The 19,077-nt window shown below is 41.1% G+C and overlaps 1 protein-coding gene across 5 annotated transcripts in view; it reads right to left on the reverse strand.

The window, feature by feature from the left end:
* ITPR2 (inositol 1,4,5-trisphosphate receptor type 2) overlaps positions 1–19,077 on the reverse strand; it is a 500,503-nt gene that overhangs the window by 36,427 nt on the left and 444,999 nt on the right. For all 5 annotated transcript variants that reach the window (XM_047065390.1, XM_047065392.1, XM_047065391.1 and 2 more), the window contains one exon: positions 13,678–13,838. In XM_047065390.1, the coding sequence (XP_046921346.1) occupies positions 13,678–13,838 (161 nt within the window). The remainder of the gene's footprint in view (positions 1–13,677; positions 13,839–19,077) is intronic.

Genomic DNA, 19,077 nt, shown 5'->3' on the forward strand with positions numbered 1-19,077 from the left:
GATACTGTATAAATATTAACTTGTTTAATCTTCATAAAAACCCTATATGTAGAGATATTCACCCATTTTATGGATGAAGAAGCTGAGACATAGGAAGGTTAAGTCACCTGCCCAAGGCTCTGAAAGTCCCCAGTCTGTGTCTAAAGCACTCAGCCATGCCGTCTCTCTCATGCACAAAACACCCCTCCACCAATTCCCTTTCAACACACCTGCCTCTGACTTTATTCTTGGTTACTCAGGCACAAGAAAACAAAGTGAGGAAAACATGATACTCTCAAGTAAGAAGCAATTTTACAGTCCCCCATAAAATGAATTTCCTTATTATTTATCTGTCAGCACTAAGCCTTTGTCCTTTAAAATGATATTTTCAAACTGGCTTTAGGAGTCCTGCATAGTATGAGGCCCTCAGCTCAGGAAACAAATTCTCTGAGGCCCTGAAGCACAGGTGCAGCCCGAGACGAAATTTCTCAACGTCTGCCAGAATCACAGTTTAATTTTCTCTCCGAGCATTTAGGCTTCAGGTCTTAGAGGAAAATTCATGATCTGGTGCCTTAATCGGTGTTGTCTTACAGAGATGGCTGTCGCAAGGAGGTGTAATCATGTGAACAGTAGGCCCTGGGGATTTAACAAACTCCAGCCAGGGCTAGGGAAGGGGTCAATTCATATATATCCTCCCAGTGAATACAATGGAAATAGTCAAATTCTGACCACTCCAAAACTCCTGCTACAATTACTTCTCATTTGTAATATAAAACAAAGAGTAACATACTCAAAATTTGATATAGAAATTCTTTAAGATATTCGAGTTGTCAGAACTTTCGAACTAAGACAGAAGAGACTTTGGAAACCATTCAGACTCTCATTATCAATGAAAAACTGATGTGCATGGGAGTCAAACCTCTTCTAAGTCACAGGTAGAACCAGGGCCAAGGACCTTTATATCACAACTCGGCACCAGATAGCTAGAAGAAAACCCTGGGCAATTATCTCTTTGTAAAGTTACAGGTACCTCTGCAAATAAACCACCCTTAAATTCAGCTATTTTTGTATTTCAGATCCTGGTGACCTGGTGTTTTTATGTCAGTTGCATTTGAAATGCTAATCAATAATCTCTGAGCAACATAAACACCTTGAAACCTTTCTTAAGAGTTCAAAATGACAGTAGAACACCAATGCAGAAGGAAACTTAGAGAGCTAGAACATTCGTTCTAAAGTAAAATGTGTGTGCTTTATACTGGAACTTTTTCAAATGCTGAAAGAAATGAAAAAGGTGATTACATGACTGCAAGTTCTTTACCTGAAGAAGCTTAAAAGGTACTCTTTGGAAAATGAAATAGACTTCCTTTGTTGCTCCCATCACAGAGCCAAGAAAAAGGCAAAGCTTGCCCTTCTCATTCCCCGAGGTGAACATGTCAGTAAGTGAGGTAAAATCTGTTCTTATACAATCTTTGTTCTGACTCAATGACAACTCCTACTACTCCCTTTCACAATGTCCTCGTGTGCTCTCGGGCACACTCCTGACAGTATCTCACCATACTCTCTGTCCTAAAATAGCTTGTAAAACTTAAATGGATTCATCAATGGTTCCAGCAATTAAAATAGTTAAGTGAGCTCTTGACGTTTGGGTTAACAAAGAAACAGGTGCCAAATGGACTTCAGTTTGAGTCAGGCCATGAGACAGGAAGGTTCCCCTGCCCACTCTGTCCTGGTGGTAACGCTCATTTAACCATGTAAAAACTGTGGTGACTTTTTAGGATCTGTCTTCTGCTCTGAACAGGAAACTCTGTGACAGGCCACATCTGTTCTGATGTCCTCTGTCCCCCTTTCCAGGAGCTAGCACAGTGCCTGGGACATGGTAGGTAGTAAGTGTTCATCGAACAAATAAAAGTTGACCGTTGTTTAACCTGTAAGAGGACCACTATGCAGAATCAGTAATGCATTTGAACACTAAAAGGCTTAAGAATACTCTGAATCTGCAAATTAGTATTTACATTTAGCCATAGTGAGTAGCTAAATATTTTAAGTAAAGTGGAAGGACCATTTAAATATTATAGAGCAATAACCCTGAACCAGACATCATGTAAGGCACTAGGATATATGGAACTTTGTTTAAACCATCAAGAATCTTACTTACCTTCATTTACAGATGAGGAAATAGACTCAGAGAGCTGGGGTAATCTACCTCAGATGCCATTATTTCAAAACTCTTTGCTCTCTAAATCCCCCAAACGAGCAACAGACTCCACGAACATGACATTAAATAACTAATCTTTGACATACAAGTATTGAATCACTTTTGTAAAGTTCAGCAATTTTTCAGGAATTCCCTTAGCTAAAACTAGTCCAAAATCTGATGGCAATTAACTTGCCTGATAACCTTACCTAACCCAAGAGCAGTCTTTCAGCTTAATTACCATCTCAGCTAATTACTCATGATATGGCATGGGCTATGCAAGTCTATTAAAACCACTAGACAGAATTCATGGTGGCTTTACGGTACACAGCTCTCATTCCCACAACTTACATTTTGCTGGTATCTTTACTCTCTGGAAGAAAGCCAGAATTTCTGAATAAAATGTATCAGTTCTAACAATGTGGACATGATTATTCCAGAAAGCCAATGGAGAATTGAACAAGATCTTACAGTAATGACTAGGACTGGGAAACAAGAATTTTCTTCAGCACAGTGGGAAGAAATCCTTTTATTAAGGTTATGAGAATCAGAGATGTGAACATCCCTTTAAGTTCAAAATAAATGACTTAGGATGGGCCTCTATTTCAAAGAGGCACTGAACAAAATACAAATCGTTTTGCTGTAAACATTTGGGTGTGCAGCATAATTCCATATTAAAACTTATTAATCAATGTTGGGTCACAAAATATCCAAAAAACTGACTTCTATGTTCACTGGCTGATGGATGAGAAGTTAAAATCCTCTTTCAGAGTCCTAGGAAAATCATTTTCTCCTTTCTGGGTCTATTTTTTGTTAAGTAAAATCTATGGGGAAGACTCTTGATATTATTATCAGCATCATCATTAGTTATTAGTGTTGATTAATGGTTATGCTGCTGTATCTTTTAGTCTAAGGGCATGTTTTTTTTTTTTCTAATTTACTCACTATATATAATTTCCCTTGGATAGCTTTGTCCCAGTCCGAAATGTCATGTATCATGTATTCTCTAGTGACTTAATAAATATTTATACTCATTTAATAAATCTTAATTGAGTATCTACTATATACCAGGCACTGTTCTATGCTCCTGGGACACCTTAGTGAATAAAAAAGACTGAAATCTTATCTTTGCGACACTTTATCTTTTCTAGTGGATTGTCCATTTTAGACTTCTCTCCAGAATTCCAGACTCTTTTATTCAGCTTCTTGTTGGTCATAATGCACTTGGAGACCCAAATTGGACCTAGGCACTTGGATACTATCAGGTACACTGAGATTATCACATTTCTTCAACTTACTCCTGTGGACCCCTGATGATTTAGGTTGAGCCCCACTGCTCCGCCCACCACCCCTAACTATTCAGGGCCAGAGACCTAAACCACCTTCCCCTCACCTTCAGTAAATGCTCCACCCGCATCCTTTCACATCTATCATTTCTTCTCAATCTCCAGTGGCCTTTTATAGCAGCTTTCATGATTGTTACTGGGGAATGAACTCTTTCTGCCGATTCTTCTTCTTGCTCCAGGATAGCCCCTTGTCTCTATTTCTTGTTGTTCCATGGAACATGCTTTCTAAAATACACATCTGACCATGTCTCTTTGGTTTAATATCCCTGAAAGGCTTCCTTTAGCTTTCAGGATCAAGTAAAGATTTCCAAGCACACCATGCCCTTGTGATCTGGCTCCTGGTGCCCCATGGTTAGCCCCACTCTTTCTCTAGACAGACTCAACTGTTCCATTCTCATTTACCTGACCTCTTTGAGCGTCTGGCATGACCTTATGAAGCCTCCCTTCCCTCCATACCCATGGCAGGCTCTACCACTGCACAGAGCCATCACCTCTCCTTTAGTAAGTAGATTTCTTTGTCTCCTAGATTTCATCAAAGCCTCCTGAGGGAAGCTAAACCTTGAACCCTAAGCAGCCCAGCACCTGGAGCACAGTAAGCACTCAGCCTGTGCTTGTTAAATGAACAAACCATTCACCAATGGGAAGTACTTTACTGGCCTGCTTTTTTTAAAGGCATTTTATATCTTACTTCAACTATTGCAGCCGAAGGACTAAGAATTCTAATTCCTTAAAATATTGGAGAAGACTTTTCTCCTTCCAAAGGATGTCTTTTGGTTTTGGGCTTTTTCCTACTTTTTCTCCAATACTTGACTTACATATATTTGGTCTTCGTTAAGTTTTGCCTCATTCTTCAGTAGGTGAAGCACAGAGAAAGGTAAAATCATAGACATTGGCCCCAGAAAAATTTGTATTTGGGTCCTTGTTCAAACATTTATTTGCCGAGCACCTTGGATAAGTAACGAGCTTCGCTGAGCCTTGGTGTACATAAAATGGGTATAATTAAATAACATGCAAAGCTGCTAGGACATATACACTTAGATTCCTTTCTTCTTGACAGTTCACACTTTCCCTTTAAGATACACACCTTGCCTGGAATATATTCCCCTTCTGTCAAAATCCTTTGTAAGGCCCAACTCCCCTCATAATCTTCTCTGTGCAACTGCCCCTAGTTCTTTTGGCCAGAAAGACCTGTCCTGTCCTCAGGGCTCCTGTGGCTCCACGTCTTATTCATTCTGTCCAATTAATCTATGCTGAGTACCTACGGTGTGCTGGGCCTTAATTTAGGTGCTGGGAATTTAGGTGCAGTGATCAAATCAGATGTATAAATGCTGAAGTCGTAGTGGAGAGGAATAAACACATCAATAAGTGTAAAAACAATTCTAGGGTCAGATTAATATAGGTGCTCTAAAGGGTGACAGGACAGAAGTAATTGGAACAGGGGTGTCAGGAAAGGTGCCAGGCATGGAAAGCGTTAGCAACAGCAACTGCAAAGAGAAGGCACCCCCGTGCCAAGGCTCTGACCAGGGAAGAAGTGTGAATTTCCAAGAAAAAGAAAAGGACCAATGTGGTTGAATTATAGTTGGCTAAGGAAAGTGGAATGAAGCAGACTGGGGCCAGATGGTATAAGGGGCCACGGGAAAGAGTTTGGATTTTATATTAAGTACCACTGAAGGGTTTTAAGCAGGGGGGTAACCGTATAATTTAAGATTTCTCCAGATGCTGTGTTTGTATGTCCATTATACCTCTTACTAGAGTTCGGATTTGCACTATAGTTTCTAGTGGACGTAGCTCTCTTTTCCATGACGGTGTGGTTCTGTGAGGGCAGTGATGATGTTTTATTCTTGTTTCGATCAGCACCTGTGTACAGCACTCCTGGAAAATTCTTGCCAAATTAAATTGAAATATCCTGCAGCCTCTGTCTTTCTTGCCTGCAATTGTAATAATTGTAATTGCAGTACTTCTAATCGCTGTAGGAAGCTTGCAGTTGCCAACCCGCTCTGAACGGGTACATTTTTCCCATTTGAATTCCTCTCAGGCCTTCCTGCAATTGTAGGGATGTCAGCTGACTTCCTGTCTCCCTGGCCAGGTCTACTCCCTGCCCTGAACTGAATGTTTATAGTGCCCCCTCTGCAGAGCACGAGGCCCACTCCTTGGGGGTGCTGGGTGCAGCCGGCCTGGCCCACTCTCAAAGGAACCACGGCTCCTAGCTTTATGTACCACACAGCATCAGATAATAACACAGTATTTATTGACCACTTGTATGTGTCGGGCACATTACAGACGCAGTGTGCTTTTCCACTGGCAGTGCAACTTTGGGCAAGTAATCAGTCCTCTCTAAGCCTGCTTCCTCATGTGCAGAATGGGGACAGTATTAGCAGAGTGCTACCTACGATTGTTACAGGGCCTCAGAAGAGATCCCGTGTCAAACACGTAGCACAGAACCTGGCTCACAGTCAGCCCCTCATCAAATGTCAGTTATATTGTAGGAGTACTGTCAGTACGCATGATTTTATTTGGTTCTTACAGCAACTCTGCAAAGAAAGTCTTATTATGTCCAGGGCCCACATTTATCTAGTACGCATAGATATGGCTGTACTGGTTGCTAAAACCATTGTAATATTTCCTAGTTGCCAAATTAGCCACTGTCCCAGCCTCCAAATCCCCCTCTCCCCCTATGACCCTGCAGCCTTCTCTGCCCAGGTGCTTCCCTTGGGATCCCTGCCTCTCCCTTCTCTCCAGGATCCAGAAACCACAGGGATAGGGACAGGGACAAGGTCCCGCTCAGCAGGAGGCATCCCGGATCCAGCCACATTCAGCAGGTTTTATTCTGAGCGCTGACTGGCTGCCTGCACTTATTTCATTGATGGGTAAAGTGAAGTTTGGGGTGGGGGGGAGGTCAAGTCACCAATCTTGTAAATGGAAATCCTAAGAAGTCAAACTTCAGAATCTATTACCTAGGCTGATTCCCTCACACTGAGCTTCTCCTCCACGCTGATTAGGAAAACTAACAAAACAATTTTTTGGCTTTTTGAACTTGCAGAACTATCTCCTGGACACCAGCAGTTTCAATTTCTGATCCATTCAGGAAGGAGTCAACGTTATCTCGAGTCAGCGTCTTGCTCTCGTCTTGATTCACCATCCCACTCCCATCCAAGAATCTCATTTAAACACGATTTGGCCCAAATTCTTCACCCTCACTTCTAGCACTGAGGAGAATCTTTGAGATGATGACCCTATGGATAGCCACACTGTTAAGTACTTACCATTTCTATCTCTATTTTACAAACTAAAAAGAAGACAAGAAAGATGTTAACATGCACAAAAATGTGGTAACTCATGGATATTACATATGACTACTAAATCAAAAATTAGAATAATGTAGAGGGTAGACCCCCACAATGACAAATGAAATCCAGAGTTGGGAACTGAAAAGGACCCCTCTTAAATTGAAGACACGTGTCTGGACTTAAAATATGGAAAGTGAAGGTGGTGTCTCCCTCAATATGCATATTTACTTCTTAATTGTGCATTCTGAGCTGCAGAGACCCCCTTGGTTTGTTCTGAAATGTAAACATTTTTAGCAGTGTCTTATGAAGTTCTAAAGTCTTTAAAATAGGTTTTAAAGATTGAGCAGTTACATAATTGGCTTAATTAGATCCAATTACACAATTAGCATAAATTGGAAACAATAGAATCAGAACATATAATTTCATAGTTATGACACATAATAATAATGCAGAAATTAGGTTGGCAAATGGTGCTAACGCAGGAGGTTTGCATACAAATCCTAGAAGATTCGATGTCTTTCATGAGCCCAAACATCGCCCCCTCCAACAGTTACTGCTCAAAATGTGGCTTAACAATAAACAAGACTGATTTTGAGATCTAGACACATAAGACAACATCTGGAAAATTGTTACTAATGGGTGACTAGAGAGATTTCTTTCCTATCTCACTGAAAGGACCATCTCTCTTTCTGAAGTCTCAATAGATTATTGTAAGGAAGAATTCATTCTTTTTTTTTTTTAATGTTTATTTATGTTTGAGAGAGAGCAGGGGAGGGGCAGAGAGAGAGGGAGACACAGAACAAGAAGTAGGCTCCAGCCTCTGAGCCATCAGCACAGAGCCTTACCCATGAGATTATTACCTGAGCCGAAGTTGGAATCTTAAGGAATAAGCCACCCAGGCACCCCAAGAAGAATTTATTCTTTTTTTTTTTTTTATGTTCATTTATTTTTGAGAGAGAGAGAGACAGTGTGAGAGGGGCGGGGCAGAGAGAGACAGAGACACAGAATCTGAAGCAGGCTTCAGGCTCCGAGCTGTCGTCAGCACAGAGCCTGACGCTGGTCTAGCTCACAAGCGGTGAGATCATGACCTGAACTGAAGTCAGACGCTTAACTGACTGAGCCACCCAGGTGCCCCTGGAAGAATTTATTCTTAAGTATGAGTTACATTGCAAAACCTTCCACTGTGCATGCCTCCCCCTCTGCCAGGAGAGCAGCCTCAGGCACACTTCTGAGCACATGCCCGTGTGGGAGGAACCGGGTTTGAGAAACACTGCAAGAGGCGACTAAATCGTCTTTTCTCTCTCATCAGCCACGTGATTTCTAATCATACTTGGATCATTCATCATACTTGGTTCCAGTGGCCTAAGCCTTCCTGCTGCATCTTTGTCTTCTGATTTAAAAGAGGGGAAAGATGACATTTGACTAATGAGAAATTCACGTTCCAAACTCCTTGCAGCTCTTTTGGTGTATCTTTCTGTAAATTATGTACCACAACCAGAGGGCTAAGAAGAAACCATTCATTTGTTGATTGACTTGTTACTTTATTATTCACTCGCTAAACATTTTGAGCTTCCTGGGGGAAAGAGACTATTTCTTACTTATCCTTATGTATCAAACCCATACACTGCTGCTAGGATATAGGAAGCACTCACTGTTCATGAAATTGACTTTAAGGCATATTACAGATATTATTACCTGCCCTGCTATTACAAAGAACCAAGGGCTACTCTATTCCCGCTTGTGGCCTTCAAGAAACTTAACTGTTTTTAGTGTCAAAGCAATGATTATGTTAACAAAAGCATGAGTTCAATTGTCCTAGCTGACATCTCCATGCTAGCCGGAAACAGTTTTTAGTTAAGAGTCAAGTCAGTGGAAGAGTGTAAGAGTGCCGTGTACTAAAATGAGAAAGTGATCTCAGAAACCCATGCTCATGGAGGTGGCCAGCCAGGGTCTTGGTTGCAGCCCAGTACAGCAGAGCACACGGGCAAGGCAGTAGTTCTCTGAACATGCACAATACCCCTCTCACAGACACCTGCGGTTTTGATCCCGCTATTTGCCAAATTAAGTACTAAATATCCCCAAAGGCCCCTGTCATATCTCAGCAAATGAACACTGAAAATCTGAAAATGTCCTCAAAATGTTAGAGAAACATCTAAAAGCCTTGGGCATTTTTTCTAATGATCTCTATTTTGTTTGTTCCTCCTCAGTCATCATCCTCTGGGTAATGGGAGAAGCAAAAGGGCTTAGTGATGCTCAAAGGCCATTACTAGTACAGGCTGGAGGATTTATCCTTTTATACCCTTCCCTCCAGTTTATTGGGTTCCCTTTCATTACTTTTACTTTCCGCATGGTCCTTCCTTTTCCCTTCTCATTTTCTGTTCCCCATAAATACTAGCTCAAAGTATCAATTCTCTTATCAAAAATGAGGGCTCGCTTGCTGAAAGAAAATATATTCCTCCGATACCTTGATCAACTCACATCTCCCCTAACTATATCCCAGAAGATGCTTTGTGTTCACTCAGATACTCAGACAGTGGTGAGACTCGAACAAATTATTGTCGCATCTGAAGGCAAGGGCAAGGAAGGTTTAAATTTCTTTTCATATTTCAGAGTCTTGAGCCTATCACTGGGTGGATGTAGAGGAACAGGTATATTTAGATTCTAACCTCTAGAAATAAATGTATTTACAATGTATGTTTTAATGCATATTGATATAAATATTCCTTATTGACATAGTAATAAAGTTGAAGCACTAAAGGTGACAAACTATACATGGAAGGGAGAAATATCCCCCAAAATGTTATGTTCTTTTTTTAATATAATTAATTGTCAAATTGGCTTACATACAACACCCAGTGCTCATCCCAACAAGTGCCCTCCTCAATGCCCATCACCCATTTTCCCTCTTCCCCCGCCCCCGTCCACCTTCAGTTTGTTCCCTGTATTTAAGCCTCTTGTGGTTTGCCGCCCTCTGTTATATTCTTGCTTTCCTCATGTCACCAAAAGGAAGGAGGAACTTCCTGAGGGTCCCAGAGTACAAATCAGATGTACTTAAGCAGTGTGGTAGAATTCATATGAGTTGTCTGGTGAATATGAGGAACTTCCTCATTTTCTTTTGCATAAACACTTGAGGGTAAGAGCTACATCAATTATGAAGAATTTAAAGCTTTAAAGTTCTGCTGATAAACAAGCACTTAAATCAGCTCGGTAAATGAAGCTATTTTTAAGGACAAAAATAAAGGTGGTAGGAAAATGTCTGGAAGGTTTCCTACCAAACTATTAAAAGTAGTTACCTCTGGCTTGGAGACAGAAAAGATATAGAGTTTGAATTGAGTTATAGATGTGATTCAACTTGCTGTGTGCTCTAAAATCTCTCTCTCTTCTCTCTCTTTCTCTCTCTCTCGGTAGATCAGGATTTCAAGGCCATAATCTCCACAGAGCTTAGAGTCACAGATTTTCTATATTGGGTTCATTGGCTACAGATTTTTTGAACTTTTCCAGAAAGGCTATTCCAGTAAGTGAACACTCTTTGGTGCAAATGACTTTTTGTTTCCATCAGTACTGAGCTTAATAATTTCACTCTTCCTTCTCCTGGCCATTGAAATTCAGAAACAGTGCCTGTTGTCTTGGATGTGCCCTGCTTGGATGAGAATGAGACAGTTCAGATTGGAATGAGTTTATGAGCTCTCCTCCCTCCCATCACGGTTCTGGAGAGAACTGATGGAATAGGATGGGCAGAAACATGGATAAGTGTGTGGGCACTTAAAAATTCAGGTACAAGTGCCTGGCAAAATGCTGATTTTAATGTTAAGGCTTAACAGAGGTCAACACTGTTTTATGGTAAAAGCCACCTGTGATTTCCTTATTACAAAACCCCAAAGCTCTGTCTGACCTGTCTCTTCTTTATGGCCTCTCTACAGCAACTGATGCTGTTGAAATTGACATTGCAAGGCTTGTCTCTTGCCTTTTGACATACTCCGCTTCCTGGTTCTCCTTTTGCCCTTTTTATTGTCTTCCTACTTATTTTATGTGTCTTTCTTCTTTCTCCCTGAATGGGGGATCTCGCATGTCCTGTCTCTGGCTTTCTCTGCCTTTCTCTCTACACAGTCTCCCTTCTCTCATTTCTCTCTAATTTGATGGCTTCAACTGTTACTCCATGTGGACAGTCACAGTGAAGACTGTCAATTACCGAGTACCTCCAGTATGCTAGCCATGTTTAACATATCATCTCACTGATGTCACAGCAATTTTCTCCCTTTTGGATGAGAAGACAGAAGCCTTGTATGGTAGATTCAAAGATTTACCCAAGATATCGCAGACCACACAGCAAATAAGTGACAGAACTAAGGCTCAAGCCCAGATCTTTCGGGCTCTAAGGCTCATGTTGTTGCTATCCTGTCCCTCCTAATTTATGACTTAGCTTCTAGTATCATTTTAAAATCAAAAGTGTTCTTTTCTGACCAGCATCTGATCTTGCGCAAGACCTTCTGAAACTGATACACCACCTTTCTCCCAGTGACCAGGCTTACAATGTCAGGTGTCTTGGGCTCATATTGGCCCCCACCCTAATCTCATCAATTGCCAGATAGCACCTCTGATTTCATCTTTCCCCTCTCCCAACCAGCCTATACACCACTGCCTGACGACTGTTCTAGGCCACACCATTCCTGTAGTGAAACCCTCCAGTGCCTTCCCATTCCTAATGAAATGATGGCCCAAACGGACACTTACTACTCAAAAGTCCAATCTACTTTCCCTATAATATCTCTCAGAGCTTCATTACAAGTTGACTCTGTGCCACTGAAACTGGGCCGGTGTCCCCCAAATTCCACCTGTATGCCTTTGTGCCAGATGTTCCCTCTTACAGGAACTCAATCCATCAGACACTCCCAATCTGCACAAATCCTACTCTGTCTGATGGACTGCCCCCCAACACACCCACACCCACACCCCCCCCACACACACACAGACTCTCCCTTCTACCACCTCCCAGTTGGATATCACTCTATATCTTTAAGCCTTTACAGATTTTCATTTGTTCCACCCTTGAGGAACTTGGCCTGTTCTACTTGTGGTTTGTTATTCTCTTCCCCCTCTTATTAAGCTCTAAATTCCTTGGCAGAGAAGGAATGTGTCAGACTCTTCAGTGTATTCCCCAAAATCTTTTAGTCCAAGGGACAGAGTGGATGCCCAGTAAATATATACTAATTATATTTACTCAAATTTTGATAACATACAGCAATGTGAGGTTGCATTTTAAACTTAATGCTCTATATGTGGGGCACCTGGGTGGCTCAGTCAGTTGAGCATCTGACTTCAGCTCAAGTCATGATCTCACAGTTCGTGGGTCCGAGCCCCGCATCGGGCTCTGTGCTGACAGCTCAGAGCCTGGAGCCTTCTTCAGATTCTGTGTCTCCCTCTCTCTCTGCCCCTTCCCTGCTCATGCTCTGTCTCTCTCTGTCTCTCAAAAATGAATGAACATTAAAAATATATATATAAACTTAATGCTCTACATGTCTTTTCTCCAGTAACCAGACACAAAATATTTCACATTGATGGTCTCGAGCATCTCAAGATCAAGGATGTATAAATAATGATTATGAATGCCTATCTTCAAACTGATTAGCTTTTTCCCCCTAATGTAGAAGGGAGAGAGTGCAGAAAAGGAAACATGGAGAAAAAGAAACAATATTAGGTTCTGCTCACTGTCACATAAAGAATGACATCATAGTAGGATGCAAACTACTATGCACATGAAACAACTTATAGGAGGATGTAAGTCAAAAAGGAGAAAACATGAAAAATGCTGAACAATAAAAATTCAATTTACATGTAGCTCTGCTATGACACATAAATATTGTCAGGTAAGACAAATTAGTGCAATATTTACTTGTAGTTATTAGGATGTTACCCTCCAAACATGCTCTTTGGTTGCTCCCTCTACTGCAGTATATGTCTTCCTATGTGCATGACCAGCTCCCAGAAGGATGGACACAGAGTCACTGTCACTTGGTTCTCTGAAGCTTTGGAACTGGTGTTTCCTAAATGCTATCCTTGGGACTGGGCAGCAAGGAGGTCATGACTCTTCTAAAGCCTCATTCTCAAATAGTGAACACTATCTTGTAAGAAGGTTTTTGAGAAAAAAAATCCAACATATGGCCATGTTTATTATAAGAATACATGAATTTATATTGGATGCAATAATACTGAACATGTGTCATGATACCCTTAAGTTGTAACTTGGGCTTCTTTTTAAACCACTTAGTTTTAATCTTCTGTGAAACAGAAGGAACTCCAAACCATGGACAACAACAGCCTCTGCTACTGATCTTAATGAGGAGTTATAAGCAACTTAGTGTGGCAGAATCAGTACCAATCGTTACTGACAATCCAAATTGTATAGACAGGAAGACAGTGTTCTCCCATTGAGATCAAATGTCATACTCTTCTCAAACACGGTTAAATTTCTTAAACTCTTGATTTCTGAAATTCAAAGAATTTCTTAAAGTGTGAATCTTCTGTTCATATTTGCCAATGGGAAAGTTCCAGATTTGGGGAATTGAGACATTAGCAAAGACATGAGGTCAGGAGATGACGGACATGACTGAGATGGTACTATTCACTGCAGAGAGAATTCTTCAGTAAATATCATCTGTGCCCTGGAGACTTAGATTTGGTTTATATAACCAAGAAGTCCATTGGAAACCAGTGAGTTAGCTAGCCTGAGGATTCTTCAGTGATTGACAGTCCTATTTGGTAGTTAACCAAATGATTGGGAGAACTTTTCCATTTGGGGAGAAGGGTAGGGTAGAGAAGGGGAAAGTATACAAAATGCAACATAGTCATGGGTTAAAATGCTCTGATCACTCACCACAATCATTTGAGCCACATAACTTTCAGGCCCAGTGTATTCAGTGGGGTCTTTAACCTTCACCAGGACTAGGAAGTACAAATAATGCCACATGTTGTGTTCTGACTTGATGTGTTCCTCAAATGAAACGGTTTTGTTATCAAACTTGTCCCTCTCAAGTCCTGCAAGACACAGAAAACACAATGTATGTGATTTGTCATTTAATCAGCATGCGCTTCCCAGCATAAAAACAAAACATAATAATTATGTGGAAAAAATGCTTTCTGTGAGTGTGCCAATTTAGAATGTTATGATTAAAAACAACACAGTACACAAGACCTCCAGAAAAAAAAGCCATAGTTTATAGATTTCTTCTCAACTCACATTCTCCAGCCTCCTCCACCCCCTGCCCAATGGGTCCTTAGAAATGTGCGGTCCTGTTATAGATGTAACATTGGAAGATAATTTAAAATATACTCATATCAAAACTGTCCAATGAAACTGGACCACAAGTCTAAGCAGAAGAAGTAAAAATGATTGTGTAATAAAAGGCATGCTTGCTAATCAGGACAGGAAAAAAAGGTATTTTATCCAGGAACTTGGGTAAAAAGGGGAAAGTCAGCTGAGAGAGTCATCTTGAAAACCACTTGTAATCAGTGAAGGGCAAGCCAACGTCCACGGTGATCTTTGCTCTGAGTGCAATAAGGACTCTGACTTATCCAGCCTTTAGACTACTGTGTTCCTGGCATTTTGAGGAGGGGATGGTCTGTTCAATATCCAGGGCAGATTTTCAACTGCCGGAAGGACACTGAGGAGGCTTCTGCATAGCAAGAATCTTTTCTTTCAAGGGCTGAAGAGTAGATGAAAGAAAGTGAATGGAGATGAAGAAAAACATCTATGGAAAAATGAGTCAGATTGCCAAATAAAATGGGATGTTGGGATTCAGTCTGGTTTTGCAGTTCAGATACTGGAGAAGAAACTAGGAAATTGGATTCCAATCCTGGCTCTTCTTTTGTAAGCATTTTGTTTTTTAAGCCATTCAGGCATGAAGAAGACTCTTTAAATAATAAGACATAACATACAATAAGTAAAAAAAAAAATCTATCCCTAGTGAAAGGGTGACCTTTTATATTACCTTATTGGACACTTTAATGGAAAATACCATAAAATGAGATGAGGCCAATGGTGACGCCTCATCTTATTTGACCCATCATCAGCTCAGCATGACCCAAATAAAATCCATACTCTTCCCCAAAACTACTCCACCCACAGTCTGCCTCTTCATTCCATGGCAACTCCAGGCTTCCAGTTGTTCAAGCCAACTGAGGAGTCATCCTTGAATCCTCTCTTTCTCTCATCCATATCCAATTCATGTTGAAATTCTTTTGGGTCTACCCTCAACATAGATCTGGAATCTGGCCACTCCTCCCCACCTCCACAGCCTCCTCTCTTATCTGAGCCTTCATCATCTCTCACTGGGACAGCTGCATTAGCCTCCCAGGCCTCCCCGTTTTCACTTTAACTCTCTGTGTTGGCCTATTCCCAACACAGCAGCCACAGCGATACTTCAAAAACCTAAGTAGAATGTGTCTCTCTTCTGTTCAAAGCCTTGCAGTGGTTCTTTTCCAACTCAAAGTAAAGGTCAAAGGCCTTACAATGGCCTATGAGTAGGGTTGCCAGATAAAATACAGAATGCTGGGTTGATGCCAAGTTTTAATTTCATATAAATAATGAACAATTGTTGAGTATTAGTATATCCCATGTAATATCTACTTGCTAAACTGGAAATGATTATGCCCTATAGCCTCTCTAACCTTGTCTCTTACTCTCCTCTCCCTTGCTAACTCTTATGCAGCCACACTGGCCTCCTTGTTCCTTGCATGCAGACTCCTGCTTCAGGGCTCCTGGACTGGTGGCTTCTTTTACCCACAGAGCTCTTTCCTCTGATGTCTCTTTGATGAACTTGCTCACCTTTTGCTCAAATCTCACCTTCTCCGTGTTGCTTAACTTGATCGCCCTATTTAATCCTACAACCTGTCCCTTCCCTTTTGCCAACACCCTCAATCACTCTTTCTCTTTTATCCTCTTTTTCCTAGAGTGCTTATCACCTCCTAGCAGACTGAACACAGCCATATCAAAGTTGTGAAATTAAACCGGACCACAAGTCTAAGATAAAGAGGTAAAAATGATTGTGCCAGAAAAAGCCTGCTTGTTAATCAGCACAAAAGAAAGGAATGCAAATTTATCCAGGAACTCAGATAAGAACTTATTATGTTTATTATTTATTGTGTGTCTATGAGCAGATATATTTGTCTTTTTTTCTTCACCAACAGTCCTAATAGCTTCGATTGGTGTCTGGTGATATTATCGTCAGCACTGAACACAATATTTATTGAATGAATTAAGAATATTTCACTAGGGGCGCCTGGGTGGCGCAGTCGGTTAAGCGTCCGACTTCAGCCAGGTCACGATCTCGCGGTCCGGGAGTTCGAGCCCCGCGTCAGGCTCTGGGCTGATGGCTCAGAGCCTGGAGCCTGTTTCCGATTCTGTGTCTCCCTCTCTCTCTGCCCCTCCCCCGTTCATGCTCTGTCTCTCTCTGTCCCAAAAATAAATAAACGTTGAAAAAAAAAATAAAAAAAAAAAAGAATATTTCACTAATAAAATGTTATTCCACTTGGGTGACTATAATCAAAAACAGATTAATAACAAATCTTGGTGATGATGTGGATGAACTGGAGCCCTCATACCCTGCTGGTGGGAATCTAAAATAATGCAACTTAATTTTAATTTTAATTTCAATTTAAATTTTTATTTCCTAAAGCACTTTATTTTTTATATATATTTTTAAATATAATTTATTGTCAAGTTAGCTAATATAAGTGCATACAGTGTGCTCTTGGCTTCGGGAGTAGATTCTCATGATTCATCACTTACATACAATACTCAGTGCTCATTCCAACAAGTGCCCTCCTCAGTGCCCATCACCCATTTTCCCCTTCCTGCCCCCCATCAACCCTCAGTTTGTTCTCTGTATTTAAGAGTCTCTTATGGTTTGCCTCCCTCTCTGTTTGAAACTATTTTTTCCCTTTCGCTTCCCCCCGTGGTCTTCTGTTAAGTTTATCAAATTCCACACATGAGTGCAAACATATGATATCTGTCTTTCTCTGACTTATTTCACTTAGCATAATACCCTCCAGTTCCATCTACATTGTTGCAAATGGCAAGATTTCATTCTTTTTCATTGTCAAGTAGTATACAGTTTGGCAACTCCTCAAAAGGTTAAACATAGAGTTACCATATGACCCAGAAATTCCACTTGAAGCACCTAACCAGAAGAAATAAAAACATATGTCCACACAATAACTAGTACATGAATGTTCACAGCAGCATTATTCATAATAAATAGCTAAAAAGTAGAAGTAGGGGTGCCTGGGTGGCGCAGTCGGTTAAGCGTCCGACTTCAGCCAGGTCACGATCTCGCGGTCCGGGAGTTTGAGCCCCGCGTCAGGCTCTGGGCTGATGGCTCAGAGCCTGGAGCCTGTTTCCGATTCTGTGTCTCCCTCTCTCTCTGCCCCTCCCCCGTTCATGCTCTGTCTCTCTCTGTCCCAAAAATAAATAAACGTTGAAAAAAAAAATAAAAATAAAAAATAAAAAAAAATAAAAAGTAGAAGTAATCCAAACATTCATCAACTAATGAAAAGATAAATAAAATGTGGCATATCGTACAATGAAATTTTCTGCAATAAAAAGGAATGAAGTAGTGATACATGTTACAACATGAATCTTGCAAACATCATATTAAATAAAAGAAGCAGGTCACAGAAGGCCACATATTATATGATTCCATTTATGTAAAATGTCCAGGATAGGCAAATCTTCAGAGACAGAAAGTAGATCAGTGGTTGCCGAGGACTGAGGAGGAGGAAAGGTTGGGGGTGGGGGATGGTGGTGAGGGCTAAGGGGTGTGAAGTTTCTTTTGAGAGCAATGAAAATGTTCTAAAATTAATTGTGATGATGGATGCCTGACTCTGAATATATATACTAAAACCCACAGACTTGTATACTTTAAATGGGTGAGTTGTAAGGCATATATCTCAAAAGAGGTACAGAGAGAGAGAGAGAGAATGTTAAAGTAGATGTTCCCAGAATTCAGTTCAAACAATTACCTTCCTGTTGCAAGGTACATAAGGCTATAAAAATAATGTGACTACTATCAATTAATCTGTAATATGGTAGAGGAAACAGAAAACTTGTGTTATATCCTGAAGTGGTGATAAATTGCCAAGGAAGCACAGAAGAGGACAAAATGAATTGTGACTAGGTACATTTTAAAAGGTTTAAAAGAGGTGTAAAGCTTTAAATGTCTAGCCTTGAAACAGGATTATGGCAAGTGGAAAAGAGATGAATGGTAATAAAAGCCACCTAATTTTTATTGAGCACCTATTTGTGCTGACAACAAGTAAAGATGTGTAAATATGCTCTGGTAATTACAGTAATCCAATCTGACCTTTTAGCACATGAGGAAACAGATTCAGAGGAATTTGGTGAATTGCTCAAGTTGATGCCTCTCGGTAGTGGAAAAGTCGGTCAGTGTTTAAATAAAAACTTTCTGGCTCTAAAGCCATGTTCTTTTGCCTCCTGGGCGGAGGAAATGGCAGGGCAAAGCTAGAGGTAAAAGTGGATCCCCTGTTTGGGGGAGCATCAACTCCTCTGAAGGGAACATTTGGAAAGGAAGATGAAATGGTGCATTTGGCACAAAGCGTGAAGAGCTTTAAGCACAAAGCAATGGAGACTGCACTTTATTCTGAAGGCCTCTGAGTGGAGACCAGCATGTTCAGAGCTGTGCATCAGGTAACTTTGTGTGGTAGGATTTAGGGGAAGACTGAGAGAAGAGGCTGAGGGTGGGGAGACCAGGGGACTAGGGCAGCGAGGGGTGTAAAAGAGGGGAACTGCTTCTCTTTCATCTTCAGTGGTTCTTGCTCGCTAAACTTTATCGGCCATTCCCATGGTTTCAACCGGCATCATACTGGTGAGGTATCCCCAGCGCTGACCTTTCTTCCCAATTTGAGGTTCTATTTCCAGCTGCCTACTGGGTAAATCGTGCTGGGTAGCTTATGGGTATGTCACGCTCTTCTTCTTCACCTCTGTTAATGAAGTCTTTGTCAACCAGGGAACTTGAAGTCATCCTCAGACTCATGCTGTGACAATCCACCCTGTGCACATTTCTTAGAGTGACTCTGACTTTCTCGCCATTCTCCAAACAAACCAGGTCCTTTGAAAATTCTATGCCTCCATCTCCTCCCTTTCCTACCTCCTACCCTTCTTCAAGACCCAGCTTAACTACTGCCACCACTGACTCTCACAAGGCACAACCAGCTAGTGGATCCTCCCTGTGCCCATGACATTGTTATGAAAATTTGT

Source organism: Lynx rufus, unplaced genomic scaffold (assembly GCF_022079265.1).
Source record: "Lynx rufus isolate CCGP_SWC_20201006 ecotype Redwood Valley unplaced genomic scaffold, mLynRuf1.p SCAF_7, whole genome shotgun sequence".
Lineage (NCBI taxonomy): Eukaryota > Metazoa > Chordata > Mammalia > Carnivora > Felidae > Lynx > Lynx rufus.